Source organism: Ascaphus truei, chromosome 22, assembly GCF_040206685.1.
Source record: "Ascaphus truei isolate aAscTru1 chromosome 22, aAscTru1.hap1, whole genome shotgun sequence".
Lineage (NCBI taxonomy): Eukaryota > Metazoa > Chordata > Amphibia > Anura > Ascaphidae > Ascaphus > Ascaphus truei.
In genome coordinates this window covers 6,303,693-6,318,038 of record NC_134504.1, presented here as the reverse complement: position 1 = coordinate 6,318,038, position 14,346 = coordinate 6,303,693, and the positions used below count along the sequence as shown (strand labels likewise).

General features: G+C 57.5%; 1 protein-coding gene across 1 annotated transcript; it reads left to right on the top strand.

The window, feature by feature from the left end:
• Window positions 1-915: 915 nt before the first annotated feature.
• Window positions 916-13,932, top strand: TSEN54 (tRNA splicing endonuclease subunit 54; the record flags this gene model as incomplete). Its single annotated transcript, XM_075579626.1, has 8 exons — window positions 916-1,140; window positions 5,507-5,605; window positions 6,485-6,537; window positions 10,404-10,490; window positions 10,582-11,357; window positions 11,784-11,844; window positions 12,141-12,257; window positions 13,618-13,932. Coding segments are annotated over 8 exons (1,569 nt in total), but the record flags the coding sequence as incomplete, so codon positions are not given.
• Between the last annotated feature and the right edge of the window lie 414 nt (window positions 13,933-14,346).

Sequence of the window (14,346 nt, the reverse complement as noted above, 5' to 3'; positions counted from 1 at the left end):
GGCCCTGCGGTGGCTTGTCACCCCGTGGCTGGCTGGGCCCTGCGGTGGCTTGTCACCCCGTGGCTGGCTGGGCCCTGCGGTGGCTTGTCACCCTGTGGCAGGCTGGGCCCTGCGGTGGGTTGTCACCCCGTGGCTGGCTGGGCCCTGCGGTGGGTTGTCACCCCGTGGCTGGCTGGGCCCTGCGGTGGCTTGTCACCCCGTGGCTGGCTGGGCCCTGCGGTGACTTGTCACCCCGTGGCTGGCTGGGCCCTGCGGTGACTTGTCACCCTGTGGCTGGCTGGGCCCTGCGGTGGCTTGTCACCTCGTGGCTGGCTGGGCCCTGCGGTGACTTGTCACCCTGTGGCTGGCTGAACCCTGCGGTGGCTTGTCACCCTGTGGCTGGCTGGACCCTGCGGTGCCTGGTTATCTCGTGGCTGGCTGGGCCCTGCGGTGGCTTGTCACCCCGTGGCTGGCTGGGCCCTGCGGTGGCTTGTCACCCCGTGGCTGGCTGGGCCCTGCGGTGGGTTGTCACCCCGTGGCTGGCTGGGCCCTGCGGTGGGTTGTCACCCCGTGGCTGGCTGGGCCCTGCGGTGGCTTGTCACCCCGTGGCTGGCTGGGCCCTGCGGTGACTTGTCACCCTGTGGCTAGCTGGGCCCTGCGGTGGCTTGTCACCCCGTGGCTGGCAGGCTGGGCCCTGCGGTGGCTTGTCACCTCGTGGCTGGCTGGGCCCTGCGGTGGCTTGTCACCCCGTGGCTGGCTGGGCCCTGCGGTGGGTTGTCACCCCGTGGCTGGCTGGGCCCTGCGGTGGCTTGTCGCCCCGTGGCTGGCTGGGCCCTGCGGTGGCTTGTCGCCCCGTGGCTGGCTGGGCCCTGCGGTGACTTGTCACCCCCGTGGCTGGCTGGGCCCTGCGGTGGCTTGTCACCTCGTGGCTGGCTGGGTCCTGCGGTGGCTTGTCACACCGTGGCTGGCTGGACCCTGCGGTGCCTCGTCACGCCGTGGCTGGCGGCGTTTGAACGTGGTCACCGCGTGTGTGACACAGATACATACAGTATATATAAGGGGCCTCTCTCTGCACAGGGGAAGTTCTGGCAGACCACGGGTTTCACGGAGCGGGGGAGACAGTGGCTGCTGCCCGAGGAGGCCCTCTACCTGCTGGAATGTGTGAGTTCTGCTCACCCTCACTGCCAGGCACACCTGCCACGGCTCCCCTCTGTGTATATCTCCCTGATACCCACAGACTGTATATAATGTCCCCCCCTGAGACACACAGGCTCTCTATATATCCCCCCCTGATGTACACAGGCTCTCTATATATCCCCCCCTGAGATACACAGGCTCTCTCTATGTCCCCCTCTGAGATACATAGGCTCTCTATATATCCCCCCTGATGTACACAGGCTCTCTATATATCCCCCCCCTGATGTACACAGGCTCTCTATATGTCCCCCCCTGAGATACACAGGCTCTCTATATATCCCCCCTGAGATACACAGGCTCTCTATATATCCCCCCATGAGATACACAGGCTCTCTATATATCCCCCCATGAGATACACAGGCTCTCTATATATCCCCCCCCCCCTGAGATACACATGCTCTCTATATATTCCCCCCTGAGATACACAGGCTCTCTATATATCCTCCCCTGAGATATACAGGCTCTCTATATATCCTCCCCTGAGATATACAGGCTCTCTATATATCCCCCCCTCATACACACAGGCTCTCTATATATCCCCCCCTGAGATATTCTCTCTCTATCTCTATCTCTCTCTCTCCTCCCCCCCCCCTCTATGTATCCCCCAATCCTGACATACACAGGCTCTTTCTCTCTCCCCTCCTCCTGATATATACAGAGTCTCTCTATCCCCTCCTCCTGATACACACAGGCTCTTTCTCTATCCCCTCCTCCTGATATATACAGAGTCTCTCTATCCCCTCCTCCTGATACACACAGGCTCTTTCTCTATCCCCTCCTCCTGATATATACAGAGTCTCTCTATCCCCTCCTGATACACACAGGCTCTTTCTCTATCCCCTCCTCCTGATATACACAGGCTCTTTCTCTCTCCCCTCCTCCTGATATATACAGAGTCTCTCTATCCCCTCCTCCTGATACGCACAGGCTCTTTCTCTATCCCCTCCTCCTGATATATACAGAGTCTCTCTATCCCCTCCTCCTGATACACACAGGCTCTTTCTCTATCCCCTCCTCCTGATATATACAGAGTCTCTCTATCCCCTCCTGATACACACAGGCTCTTTCTCTATCCCCTCCTCCTGATATACACAGGCTCTTTCTCTCTCCCCTCCTCCTGATATATACAGAGTCTCTCTATCCCCTCCTCCTGATACACACAGGCTCTTTCTCTATCCCCTCCTCCTGATATATACAGAGTCTCTCTATCCCCTCCTCCTGATACACACAGGCTCTTTCTCTATCCCCTTCTCCTGATATATACAGAGTCTCTCTATCCCCTCCTGATACACACAGGCTCTTTCTCTATCCCCTCCTCCTGATATACACAGGCTCTTTCTCTCTCCCCTCCTCCTGATATATACAGAGTCTCTCTATCCCCTCCTCCTGATACGCACAGGCTCTTTCTCTATCCCCTCCTCCTGATATATACAGAGTCTCTCTATCCCCTCCTCCTGATACACACAGGCTCTTTCTCTATCCCCTCCTCCTGATATATACAGAGTCTCTCTATCCCCTCCTGATACACACAGGCTCTTTCTCTATCCCCTCCTCCTGATATACACAGGCTCTTTCTCTCTCCCCTCCTCCTGATATATACAGAGTCTCTCTATCCCCTCCTCCTGATACACACAGGCTCTTTCTCTATCCCCTCCTCCTGATATATACAGAGTCTCTCTATCCCCTCCTCCTGATACACACAGGCTCTTTCTCTATCCCCTCCTCCTGATATATACAGAGTCTCTCTATCCCCTCCTGATACACACAGGCTCTTTCTCTATCCCCTCCTCCTGATATACACAGGCTCTTTCTCTCTCCCCTCCTCCTGATATATATAGAGTCTCTCTATCCCCTCCTCCTGATACGCACAGGCTCTTTCTCTATCCCCTCCTCCTGATATATACAGAGTCTCTCTATCCCCTCCTCCTGACATACACAGGCTCTCTCTCTATCCCCTCCTCCTGATATATACAGAGTCTCTCTATCCCCTCCTCCTGATATATACAGGCTCTTTCTCTATCCCCTCCTCCTGATACACACAGGCTCTTTCTCTATCCCCTCCTCCTGATATACACAGGCTCTCTCTCTATCCCCTCCTCCTGATATATACAGAGTCTCTCTATCCCCTCCTCCTGATATACACAGGCTCTTTCTCTCTCCCTCCTCCTGATATATACAGAGTCTCTCTATCCCCTCCTCCTGATATACACAGGCTCTTTCTCTCTCCCCTCCTCCTGATATATACAGAGTCTCTCTATCCCCTCCTCCTGATACACACAGGCTCTTTCTCTATCCCCTCCTCCTGATACACACAGGCTCTTTCTCTATCCCCTCCTCCTGACATATACAGAGTCTCTCTCTCCCCTCCTGATATATACAGGCTCTTTCTCTATCCCCTCCTCCTGATATATACAGAGTCTCTCTATCCCCTCCTCCTGACATATACAGAGTCTCTCTCTCCCCTCCTGATATATACAGGCTCTTTCTCTATCCCCTCCTCCTGATATACACAGAGTCTCTCTCTCCCCTCCTCCTGATACACACAGGCTCTTTCTCTATCCCCTCCTCCTGATACACACAGGCTCTTTCTCTATCCCCTCCTCCTGACATATACAGAGTCTCTCTATCCCCTCCTCCTGACATATACAGAGTCTCTCTCTCCCCTCCTGATATATACAGGCTCTTTCTCTATCCCCTCCTCCTGACATACACAGGCTCTTTCTCTATCCCCTCCTCCTGATATATACAGAGTCTCTCTATCCCCTCCTCCTGATATACACAGGCTCTTTCTCTATCCCCTCCTCCTGATATATACAGAGTCTCTCTATCCCCTCCTCCTGATATACACAGGCTCTTTCTCTATCCCCTCCTCCTGATACATACAGAGTCTCTCTATCCCCTCCTGATACACACAGGCTCTTTCTCTATCCCCTCCTCCTGATACACACAGGCTCTTTCTCTATCCCCTCCTCCTGATATATACAGAGTCTCTCTATCCCCTCCTGATACACACAGGCTCTTTCTCTATCCCCTCCTCCTGATATATACAGAATCTCTCTATCCCCTCCTGATATACACAGGCTCTTTCTCTATCCCCTCCTCCTGATATACACAGGCTCTTTCTCTCTCCCCTCCTGATATACACAGGCTCTCTCTCTATCCCCTCCTCCTGATATATACAGAGTCTCTCTATCCCCTCCTCCTGATATATACAGAGTCTCTCTATCCCCTCCTGATATACACAGGCTCTTTCTCTATCCCCTGCTCCTGACATACACAGGCTCTTTCTCTATCCCCTCCTCCTGATATATACAGGGTCTCTCTATCCCCTCCTGATATATACAGGCTCTTTCTCTATCCCCTCCTCCTGATATACACAGGCTCTCTCTCTATCCCCTCCTCCTGATATATACAGAGTCTCTCTATCCCCTCCTCCTGATACACACAGGCTCTTTCTCTATCCCCTCCTCCTGATACATACAGGCTCTCTCTCTATCCCCTCCTCCTGATATACACAGGCTCTCTCTCTATCCCCTCCTGATATACACAGGCTCTTTCTCTATCCCCTCCTCCTGATATATACAGAGTCTCTCTCTCTATCCCCTCCTCCTGATATATACAGGCTCTCTTTCTATCCCCTCCTCCTGATATATACAGGCTCTCTATCTATCCCCTCCTCCTGATATATACAGGCTCTCTCTCTATCCCCTCCTGATATACACAGGCTCTTTCTCTATCCCCTCCTCCTGACATACACAGGCTCTTTCTCTATCCCCTCCTCCTGATATATACAGAGTCTCTCTATCCCCTCCTCCTGATACACACAGGCTCTTTCTCTATCCCCTCCTCCTGATATATACAGAGTCTCTCTCTCCCCTCCCGATACACACAGGCTCTTTCTCTATCCCCTCCTCCTGATATACACAGGCTCTTTCTCTATCCCCTCCTCCTGATATATACAGAGTCTCTCTCTCCCCTCCTGATACACAGGCTCTTTCTCTATCCCCTCCTCCTGATATATACAGAGTCTCTCTCTCCCCTCCTGATACACACAGGCTCTTTCTCTATCCCCTCCTCCTGATACACACAGGCTCTTTCTCTATCCCCTCCTCCTGATATATACAGAGTCTCTCTATCCCCTCCTCCTGATATACACAGGCTCTTTCTCTATCCCCTCCTCCTGATATACACAGGCTCTTTCTCTCTCCCCTCCTCCTGTTATATACCGAGTCTCTCCCCCCCTCCTGATAGACACAGCGTTTCTGTGTACCCCCTCCCCTCCTCATGCACTCTCTCTTCCTCTCTGTGACGGAGGGTCCTCTCTTCTCAGGGCTCCGTCCAGCTGTTTTACAGGGACCTGCCCTTATCTGTCCAGGAGGCTTACGCGAGATTGCTCACCCAGCGTACCGTCACCGTTCTACAGTATCAGGTGTGGTTACCGCGCGCCCAGCGGATTACCGCACTCTCAGCAGCCGACGTGCGCCCAACGGCCTACCGCGCGCACAGCAGCCTACCGCGAGTGCCTAGTGGCTTTACGCGCGCCCAGCAGCCTACCGCGAGCGCCTTGTGGCTTTACGCGCGCCCAGCAGCCTACCGCGAGCGCCTAGTGGCTTTACGCGCGCCCAGCAGCCTACCGCGAGCGCCTAGTGGCTTTACGCGCGCCCAGCAGCCTACCGCGCGCCCAGCGGCTTACCGCGCTCCCAGCAGCCTGCCCAACGGCCTACCGCGCGCCCACCGGATTACCGCACTCTCAGCAGCCAACGTGCACCCACCGGCCTACCGCGCTCCCAGCGGCCTACCGCATGCCCAGCGGATTACCGCACTCTCAGCAGCCTACGCGCGCCCAGCGGCCTACCGCATGCCCAGCGGCTTACCGCACTCTCAGCAGCCTACGCGCGCCCAGCGGCCTACCGCACGCCCAGCGGCTTACCGCACTCTCAGCAGCCTACGAGCGCCCAACGGCCTACCGCGCGCCCAGCAGCCTACCGCGAGCGCCTAGCGGCTTTACGCGCGCCCAGCAGCTTACCGTGCTCCCAGCAGCCTACCGCGCTTCCAGCAGCCTACTGCGAGCGCCTAGCGGCTTTATGCGCGTCCAGCAGCCTACCGCGCTCCCAGCGGCCTACCGCACACTCAGCGGCTTACCGCGCGCCCGGAGACGTTCACATGCTGTTCTCCGCCTCTCGCTCTGCCTCCCAGTCCGCGCGCGCTCACACACAGCGTGTAATTCCAGTCCCGCGTCCCTTGAACACTCGCAATCAGCCCGAGCCTCAGTCTCCTGATCCTTCCGGTGTGTTTGCTATATCTGCAGGTTTATAGTCATTTGAAGAGGCTGGGTTATATCGTGACTCGCTTCTGCCCCAGGTAATACCCCCCTCACTGTTACACCCGCTACTACTCCAGGTAATACCCTCGCCCCACCCTGTCACGCCCCGCTGCTAGTCGAGGTAATATCCCCCCCACCCTGTCACGCCCGCTGCTACCCTAAGACACCCTGTGACACGCCCCCTCCTGGGTCATTCCCGCTGCTACTCCAGGTAATACCCCGCCCCCTCCTGGGTCACTCCCGCTGCTACCCCAGGTAATACCCCGCCCCCTCCTGGGTCACTCCCGCTGCTACTCCAGGTAATACCCCGCCCCCTCCTGGGTCATTCCCGCTGCTACTCCAGGTAATACCCCGCCCCCTCCTGGGTCACTCCCGCTGCTACTCCAGGTAATACCCCCGCCCCCTCATGGGTCACTCCCGCTGCTACTCCAGGTAATACCCCCGCCCCCTCATGGGTCACTCCCGCTGCTACTCCAGGTAATACCCCGCCCCCTCCTGGGTCACTCCTACCCTAAGTAATACCCCGCCCCCTCCTGGGTCACGCCTACTGCTACCCCAGGTAATACCCCGCCCCCTCCTGGGTCACGCCTGCTGCTACCCCAGGTATTATCCCCCGCCCCCTCCTTGGTCACGCCCGCTGCTACCCCAGGTAATACACCCCGCTCCCCCTGTGTCACGCCTCGCTGCTACCCCAGGTAATACCCCCATCCCTCTCCCTGAGTCACGTCCCGCTGCTACCCCAGGTAATACCCCCCGCGCCCCCTATGTCACGCCCGCTGCTACCCCAGGTAATACCCCCCGCTCCCCTGTGTCACGCCCCACAGCTATCCCAGGTAATACCCCCATCCCCCCCTATGTCACGCCCGTTGCTACCCCAGGTAATCCCCCCCCCTACCCCTCTCCCTGTGGCACACCGGCTGTTACTCCAGGTAATACCCCCCTCCCCCACCCTGTGACACGCCCCCACCCTGTGACACGCCCCACTGCTACCCGAGGTAATCCCCCCTGCCCCTCTCCCTGTGGCACACCGGCTGTTACCCCAGGTAATACACCCAGCCACTTTCCCACTGTCACGCCCGCTGCTACCCCAGGTAATACCCCCTGCCCCTCTCCTTGTGTCACGTTCCCGTCTCCTCTCTCTCTCCTCTCTCTCTCCTCTCTCTCTCCTCTCTCTCTCCTCTCTCTCCTCTCTCGCTCCTCTCTCCTCTCCTCTCTCTCGCTCCTCTCTCGCTCCTCTCTCCTCTCCTCTCTCTCGCTCCTCTCTCTCCTCTCTCGCTCCTCTCTCCTCTCTCTCGCTCCTCTCTCCTCTCTCTCGCTCCTCTCTCCTCTCTCTCGCTCCTCTCTCCTCTCTCTCGCTCCTCCTCTCGCTCCTCTCTCTCGCTCCTCTCTCGCTCCTCTCTCGCTCCTCTCTCCTGCTCCTCTCTCTCGCTCCTCTCTCTCTCGCTCCTCTCTCTCTCGCTCCTCTCTCGCTCCTCTCTCGCTCCTCTCTCGCTCCTCTCTCTCTCGCTCCTCTCTCCTCTCTCTCTCGCTCCTCTCTCTCTCGCTCCTCTCCTCTCTCTCTCTCGTCGCTCCTCTCTCTCGTCGCTCCTCTCTCTCGTCGCTCCTCTCTCCTCTCTCTCTCTCGTCGCTCCTCTCCTCTCTCCTCTCTCTCTCGCTCCTCTCTCCTCTCGCTCCTCTCTCCTCTCGCTCCTCTCTCCTCTCGCTTCTCTCTCCTCTCTCTCTCTTTCCTCTCTCTCTCTTTCCTCTCTCTCTCGCTCCTCTCTCTCTCGCTCCTCTCTCCTCTCTCTCTCTCGTCGCTCCTCTCTCTCGTCGCTCCTCTCTCTCGTCGCTCCTCTCTCCTCTCTCTCTCTCGTCGCTCCTCTCCTCTCTCCTCTCTCTCTCGCTCCTTTCTCTCTCGCTCCTTTCTCTCTCGCTCCTTTCTCTCTCGCTCCTTTCTCTCTCGCTCCTTTCTCTCTCGCTCCTCTCTCTCTCGCTCCTCTCTCGCTCCTCTCTCTCTTTCGCTCCTCTCTCCTCTCTCTCTCGCTCCTCTCTCCTCTCTCTCTCGCTCCTCTCTCCTCTCTCTCGCTCCTCTCTCCTCTCTCTCGCTCCTCTCTCCTCTCTCTCGCTCCTCTCTCCTCTCTCTCGCTCCTCTCTCCTCTCTCTCGCTCCTCTCTCCTCTCTCTCGCTCCTCTCTCCTCTCTCTCGCTCTCTCTCTCGCTCCTCTCTCTCGCTCCTCTCTCTCTCTCGCTCCTCTCTCTCTCGCTCCTCACTCTCTCGCTCCTCTCTCCTCTCTCTCTCGCTCCTCTCTCTCGCTCTCGCTCCTGTCTCTCGCTCTCGCTCCTCTCTCTCGCTCTCGCTCCTCTCTCTCGCTCTCGCTCCTCGCTCTCGCTCTTGCTCCTCTCTCTCGCTCTCTCTCTCGCTCCTCTCTCTCTCTCCTCTCTCTCTCTCTCCTCTCTCTCTCGCTTGTCTCTCTCGCTCCTCTCTCCTCTCTCTCTCGCTCCTCTCTCCTCTCTCTCTCGCTCCTCTCTCTCTCGCTCCTCTCTCCTCTCTCTCGCTCCTCTCTCTCTCGCTCCTCTCTCCTCTCTCTCGCTCCTCTCTCCTCTCTCTCGCTCTCTCTCTCGCTCCTCTCTCTCGCTCCTCTCTCTCTCTCGCTCCTCACTCTCTCGCTCCTCTCTCCTCTCGCTCTCGCTCCTCTCTCTCTCTCTCGCTCCTCTCTCTCGCTCTCGCTCCTCTCTCTCGCTCCTCTCTCTCGCTCTCGCTCCTCGCTCTCGCTCTTGCTCCTCTCTCTCGCTCTCTCTCTCGCTCCTCTCTCTCTCTCCTCTCTCTCTCGCTTGTCTCTCTCTCGCTCCTCTCTCCTCTCTCTCTCGCTCCTCTCTCCTCTCTCTCTCGCTCCTCTCTCTCTCTCTCGCTCCTCTCTCTCTCGCTCCTCTCTCCTCTCTCTCGCTCCTCTCTCTCTCGCTCCTCTCTCCTCTCTCTCGCTCCTCTCTCCTCTCTCTCTCTCTCGCTCCTCTCTCTCGCTCCTCTCTCTCGCTCCTCTCTCTCGCTCCTCTCTCTCTCGCTGCTCTCGCTCCTCTCTCTCGCTCCTCGCTCTCGCTCCTCTCTCTCGCTCTCGCTCCTCTCTCTCGCTCTCGCTCCTCTCTCTCGCTCTCGCTCCTCTCTCTCGCTCCTCTCGCTCTCGCTCCTCTCTCTCTCGCTCCTCTCTCTCGCTCTCGCTCCTCGCTCTCGCTCCTCTCTCTCGCTCTCGCTCCTCTCTCTCGCTCCTCTCTCTCGCGCCTCTCTCTCTCGCTCCTCTTTCTCTCGCTCCTCTCTCTCTCGCTACTCTCTCTCTCTCCCCTCTCTCTCCCCTCTCTCTCGCTCTCGCCTCTTTCTCTCGCTCCTCTCTCTCTCGCTACTCTCTCTCTCGCTCCTCTCTCTCGTTCCTCTCTCCTCTCTCTCGCTCCTCTCTCCTCTCTCTTTCTCGCTCCTCTCTCTCGCTCTCGCTCCTCTCTCTCACTCTCGCTCCTCTCTCTCGCTCCTCTCTCTCGCTCTCGCTCCTCTCTCTCTCGCTCCTCTCTCTCGCTCTCGCTCCTCTCTCTTGCTCCTCTCTCTCGCTCTCGCTCCTTTCTCTCGCTCTCGCTCCTCTCTCTCGCTCTCGCTCCTCTCTCTCGCTCCTCTCTCTCGCTCTCGCTCCTCTCTCTCTCGCTCCTCTCTCTCGCTCCTCCCTCTCGCTCTTGCTCCTCTCTCTCGCTCCTCGCTCTCGCTCCTCTCTCTCGCTCTCGCTCCTCTCTCTCGCTCTCGCTCCTCTCTCGCGCCTCTGTCTCTCGCTCCTCTCTCTCTCGCTACTCTCTCTCTCTCCTCTCTCCTCTCTCCTCTCTCCCCTCTCTCTCCCGCTCTCGCCTCTCGCTCCTTGCTCTCTCCTCACCTCTCCCTTATTTCGTCTCTGCAGTTCCATCCAGTCGCCTTACAAGAGGCGGTTGAACCCGGAAAGCCGGGCCAGACCCCCCCGGAAACGCAAGCGCAGCTCCAGCCCACGGTGAGGATCAGCTGGGGCCCGCCTCATGCGCACGGGCGGGAGGAACATTATCGTGCCTGGGGGCAGTCACACGTGTGGTTTTTACTCTTAGGTTAAAGGCCGATAAAGAACCTGAGAGGAGGAGAGAAACGGAGGACGAGGGGAGTCACCTGACATCGGTCGGGAGCAGCCATTGGCCAGGAAACAAGAGTACCAGAGCTGACCCAGAATCCAGTGCAGCTGAGCAGGAGGTAGAGCGAGACCGCCAGGCTGAGGACCAATCAGGGAGCCGGGACCGCCAGGCTGACGGCCAATCACAGAGCAGGGACCGTCTGGCTGACGACCAATCACAGAGCAGGGACCGTCTGGCTGACGACCAATCACAGAGCAGGGACCGCCAGGCTGAGGTACAATCAGAGAGCCAGGACCACCAGGCTGACGACCAATCAGAGAGCAGGGACCGCCAGGTTGACAACCAATCAGAGAGCAGCGTCACAGCAAAGTCCTCAAGAACATCCCGCTGGGACTTCTCCGCAATCACCTTCCCCAACTGTGCCCCGGACAGTCCCCGCACGCTGCTCCCCGAGCCCGGGCCCGCGCTGCTCCCTGAGAACGTGGCGGGGCGGGAGGCGGACATGTCACACTGGCTGCGCCGGCTGAACCTGCGCCCGGAGAAGCTGTCCCGGAGAGAGCGCGAGCAGCAGGACTGGGAGCGCCGGTACAAGAGCAGCGTCAACGCGGACCCCGGGGTGCGCCGATGCGCCAACTGGGGGCAGTACAAGGACCTGCTGCAGGAGAGGAGGCAGCGGAGGGGCAGCGAGAGGCCGCCGCACCTCTGGGCTGACACCGTCACCCCATTGCTGTGCCCGGGACACGCCAAGACCACGGGTGAGTCCTTGGTGCATGTGTACACGTGGTACATGCTATTGTCATGTTAACTTTTTTTTTTTTATATGTCGTTGGCAGTGCTCAGGCCAACGTAGGTATATATATATATATATATATATATATATATATATATATATATATATATATATAGTTCCCTGTTCTGAAGAGCTTACAATCTGTGACACGGAGCTTACACTTTCAGATAGGCTCACTAAGGGGCCTTTGGTCTCTGTGTCTCTTATAAAAGGATTCCCCACATCAAAGACCAGCGCCTGTACCCGTAGGCCTCTGTCAACTCATACATGGGGGGGGTTGATATTAGGGCTCAGGGGTCGCTGCTCTTGTTATGTTCTCTGCATACGTGTTGATATTCTCTGCACACGTGTGTATATTCTCTGTACGCGTGTGTATACTCTTTATGTTCAGCTTGTGTCCTGGATCAGATCACGGTGACAGCTCCGTCTCTCCTGCTGGATGGAGCTGAGAGGTAAGTCGCGTGTGCCCCCCCATCGCCAGCCGCACTGTGTGCCCCCCCTCGCCCTGTGCCCCTCCCTCACTGTGTGCCCCCCCTTGGCCAACCTCGCTGTGTGTCCCCCCTTGCCAGCCTCGCCGTGGGTTGTCCCCCCCCTCGCCATGTCTCCCCCCCCCCCCCCACGCCGTGTCTCCCCCCCCCCCACCTTGCCAGCCCAGCTGAGTTTCCCCCACCCCCCTTGTCCCCAGCCACTCCGAGTGTCACCCCTCGACAGCCTGTGCCCCCTGTGATGTCCTCTCTCCCTTTCGCAGACTGCAGAGCGCCTCAGGGGAAACTTCGCAGATTCACTTCAACGTGTATCAGGCCGACACCGCCGAGTTCAAGAAATCCAAACCGGGGAAGCCTTACGCACGCATGTGTGTGCGCAGGTACGGGGGCGAGCTCGTGCGGGCCTAGAAACTCGCGCTCAGGCCTAGAAACTCGCGCTCAGGCCTAGAAACTCGCGCTCAGGCCTAGAAACTCGAGCTCAGGCCTAGAAACTCGGGCACAGGCCTAGAAACTCGCGCTCAGGCCTAGAAACTCGTGCACAGGCCTAGAAACTGAAACTCGTGCACAGGCCTAGAAACTGAAACTCGCGCACAGGCCTAGAAACTGAAACTCGCGTGCAGGCCTAGAAACTGAAACTCGCGCGCAGGCCTAGAAACTGAAACTCGCGCGCAGGCCTAGAAACTGAAACTCGCGTGCAGGCCTAGAAACTGAAACTCGCGCGCAGGCCTAGAAACTGAAACTCGCGCGCAGGCCTAAAAACTGAAACTCGCGCGCAGGCCTAGAAACTGAAACTCGCGCGCAGGCCTAGAAACTGAAACTCGCGCGCAGGCCTAGAAACTGAAACTCGCGCGCAGGCCTAAAAACTGAAACTCGCGCGCAGGCCTAGAAACTCGCGCGCAGGCCTAGAAACTCGCGCGCAGGCCTAGAAACTCGCGCGCAGGCCTAGAAACTCGAGCGCAGGCCTAGAAACTCGAGCGCAAGCCTAGAAACTCGCGCGCAGGCCAAGAAACTCGCGCACAGGCCTATAAATTTGCGCGCAGGCCTAGAAATTTGCGCACATAAAGGGGCACAGAAACTCGCACCCCCATAGGAAAGCAAATGGGCACAGAAACTGGCACATCACGCGCTTCTCGTGATTCAGGGAAAAAGTAGAAATCGTGGGGGTTTTTTGCCGTGGATCTTCTAAGCGGCCATAGTACCACTGCTTTTTTTTCTGCCCATGCAGGATTTGAGCCCTGAAAGACAGAAGGAGAAACCTTTTTTTGATTAAATTCCTTTTTGTATATAAACTAGCGTGAGGCACCCCAGCCCGATTTGAGTGGCGCCTCCTGCACCCTGCGCTGTGTCCCTCCTTATACTTCAGTCCTCAAGCCGACCACAACAGGTCAGGCTTTAGGATATCCCTGCTTCAGCACAGGTGGCTCAATCAGTGGGGGGAGAGGGGCGAGGGGTTACAGGGGCCCCGCGCTCTTCCCCACACCAATTAAACTGATTCCCGGAGGCGAGCGTGTCTCTTACCGCAGCGTCGCGCTGTCATGGCGACCCATCACGTTGCCATGACAATGCGATGTCAGGTGGCGATGCGCGGCCATGACGCCGCACTTGGGGACGATATCTGTGTCCGATCCGCCCCTGGCCACGAGCTCGGGCTGTAGTAACCGCAGGGCGACGATCAGCGGTCAGTGACCTCTGCGCTGACCCCCTCCCCGCTCACCCACCACTCTTTCCGTTCCCAAACAGGTTGGACGAGCAGATCCCGTCTCTGCGCACCGTGACGCACCTGGCCGGCGAGAGCGGGGATGTCCCCGTGGTGTTTGCGTTGGTGGACACTGGCGAGGTGGCCTTTTACTCCTTCAAGGGTCTTCAGCTGCCCGTGGACGTGTACCCGTGAGGACCGCGGAGGTCGGCGTGGCCCCTCGGTGGGGACAGTTTTATTAGAGGGGGGGGGGACCCCCGTCTGCTGGTTGCCACGCCGGATGGCCACAGTTTTAATTTTTTTTGTTTTATTTTATCCAGAATCAAAGCAATAAAATTTGACCCGATTCAGGAGTGAGAGATGAGCCCCGGTTTGTTTTGGACTCTGGCAAAGAATGGGTTAACACAAGGCTTTGCAGTGCAATGTACCTATAAGATGCACAGTGAGGCCCCCCTGGCAGGAAGCGGGCACCGTTACAGCCGCCTGTATATGTGCCTGATTGTAATACATTCTTCCCTGGGGGCGAGGGGGGGGGGGGCGGGGGGATTTGGCTGTATTACTAGATGCGGTAAAGTTGCCTAATGTCTTTTTTCTTGCATCGTGAGAACCGTGTGTGAACTCCTTCCATACCCGTGTGCATGCACACGCACATATATACATGCGCATATATACATATGTGTACACACGTGCATATAGACACACACATATACACACGCACACATGTTACTCTGCATTACAGACCTACAATTGCGCACATTTTCATGGGGATTAAA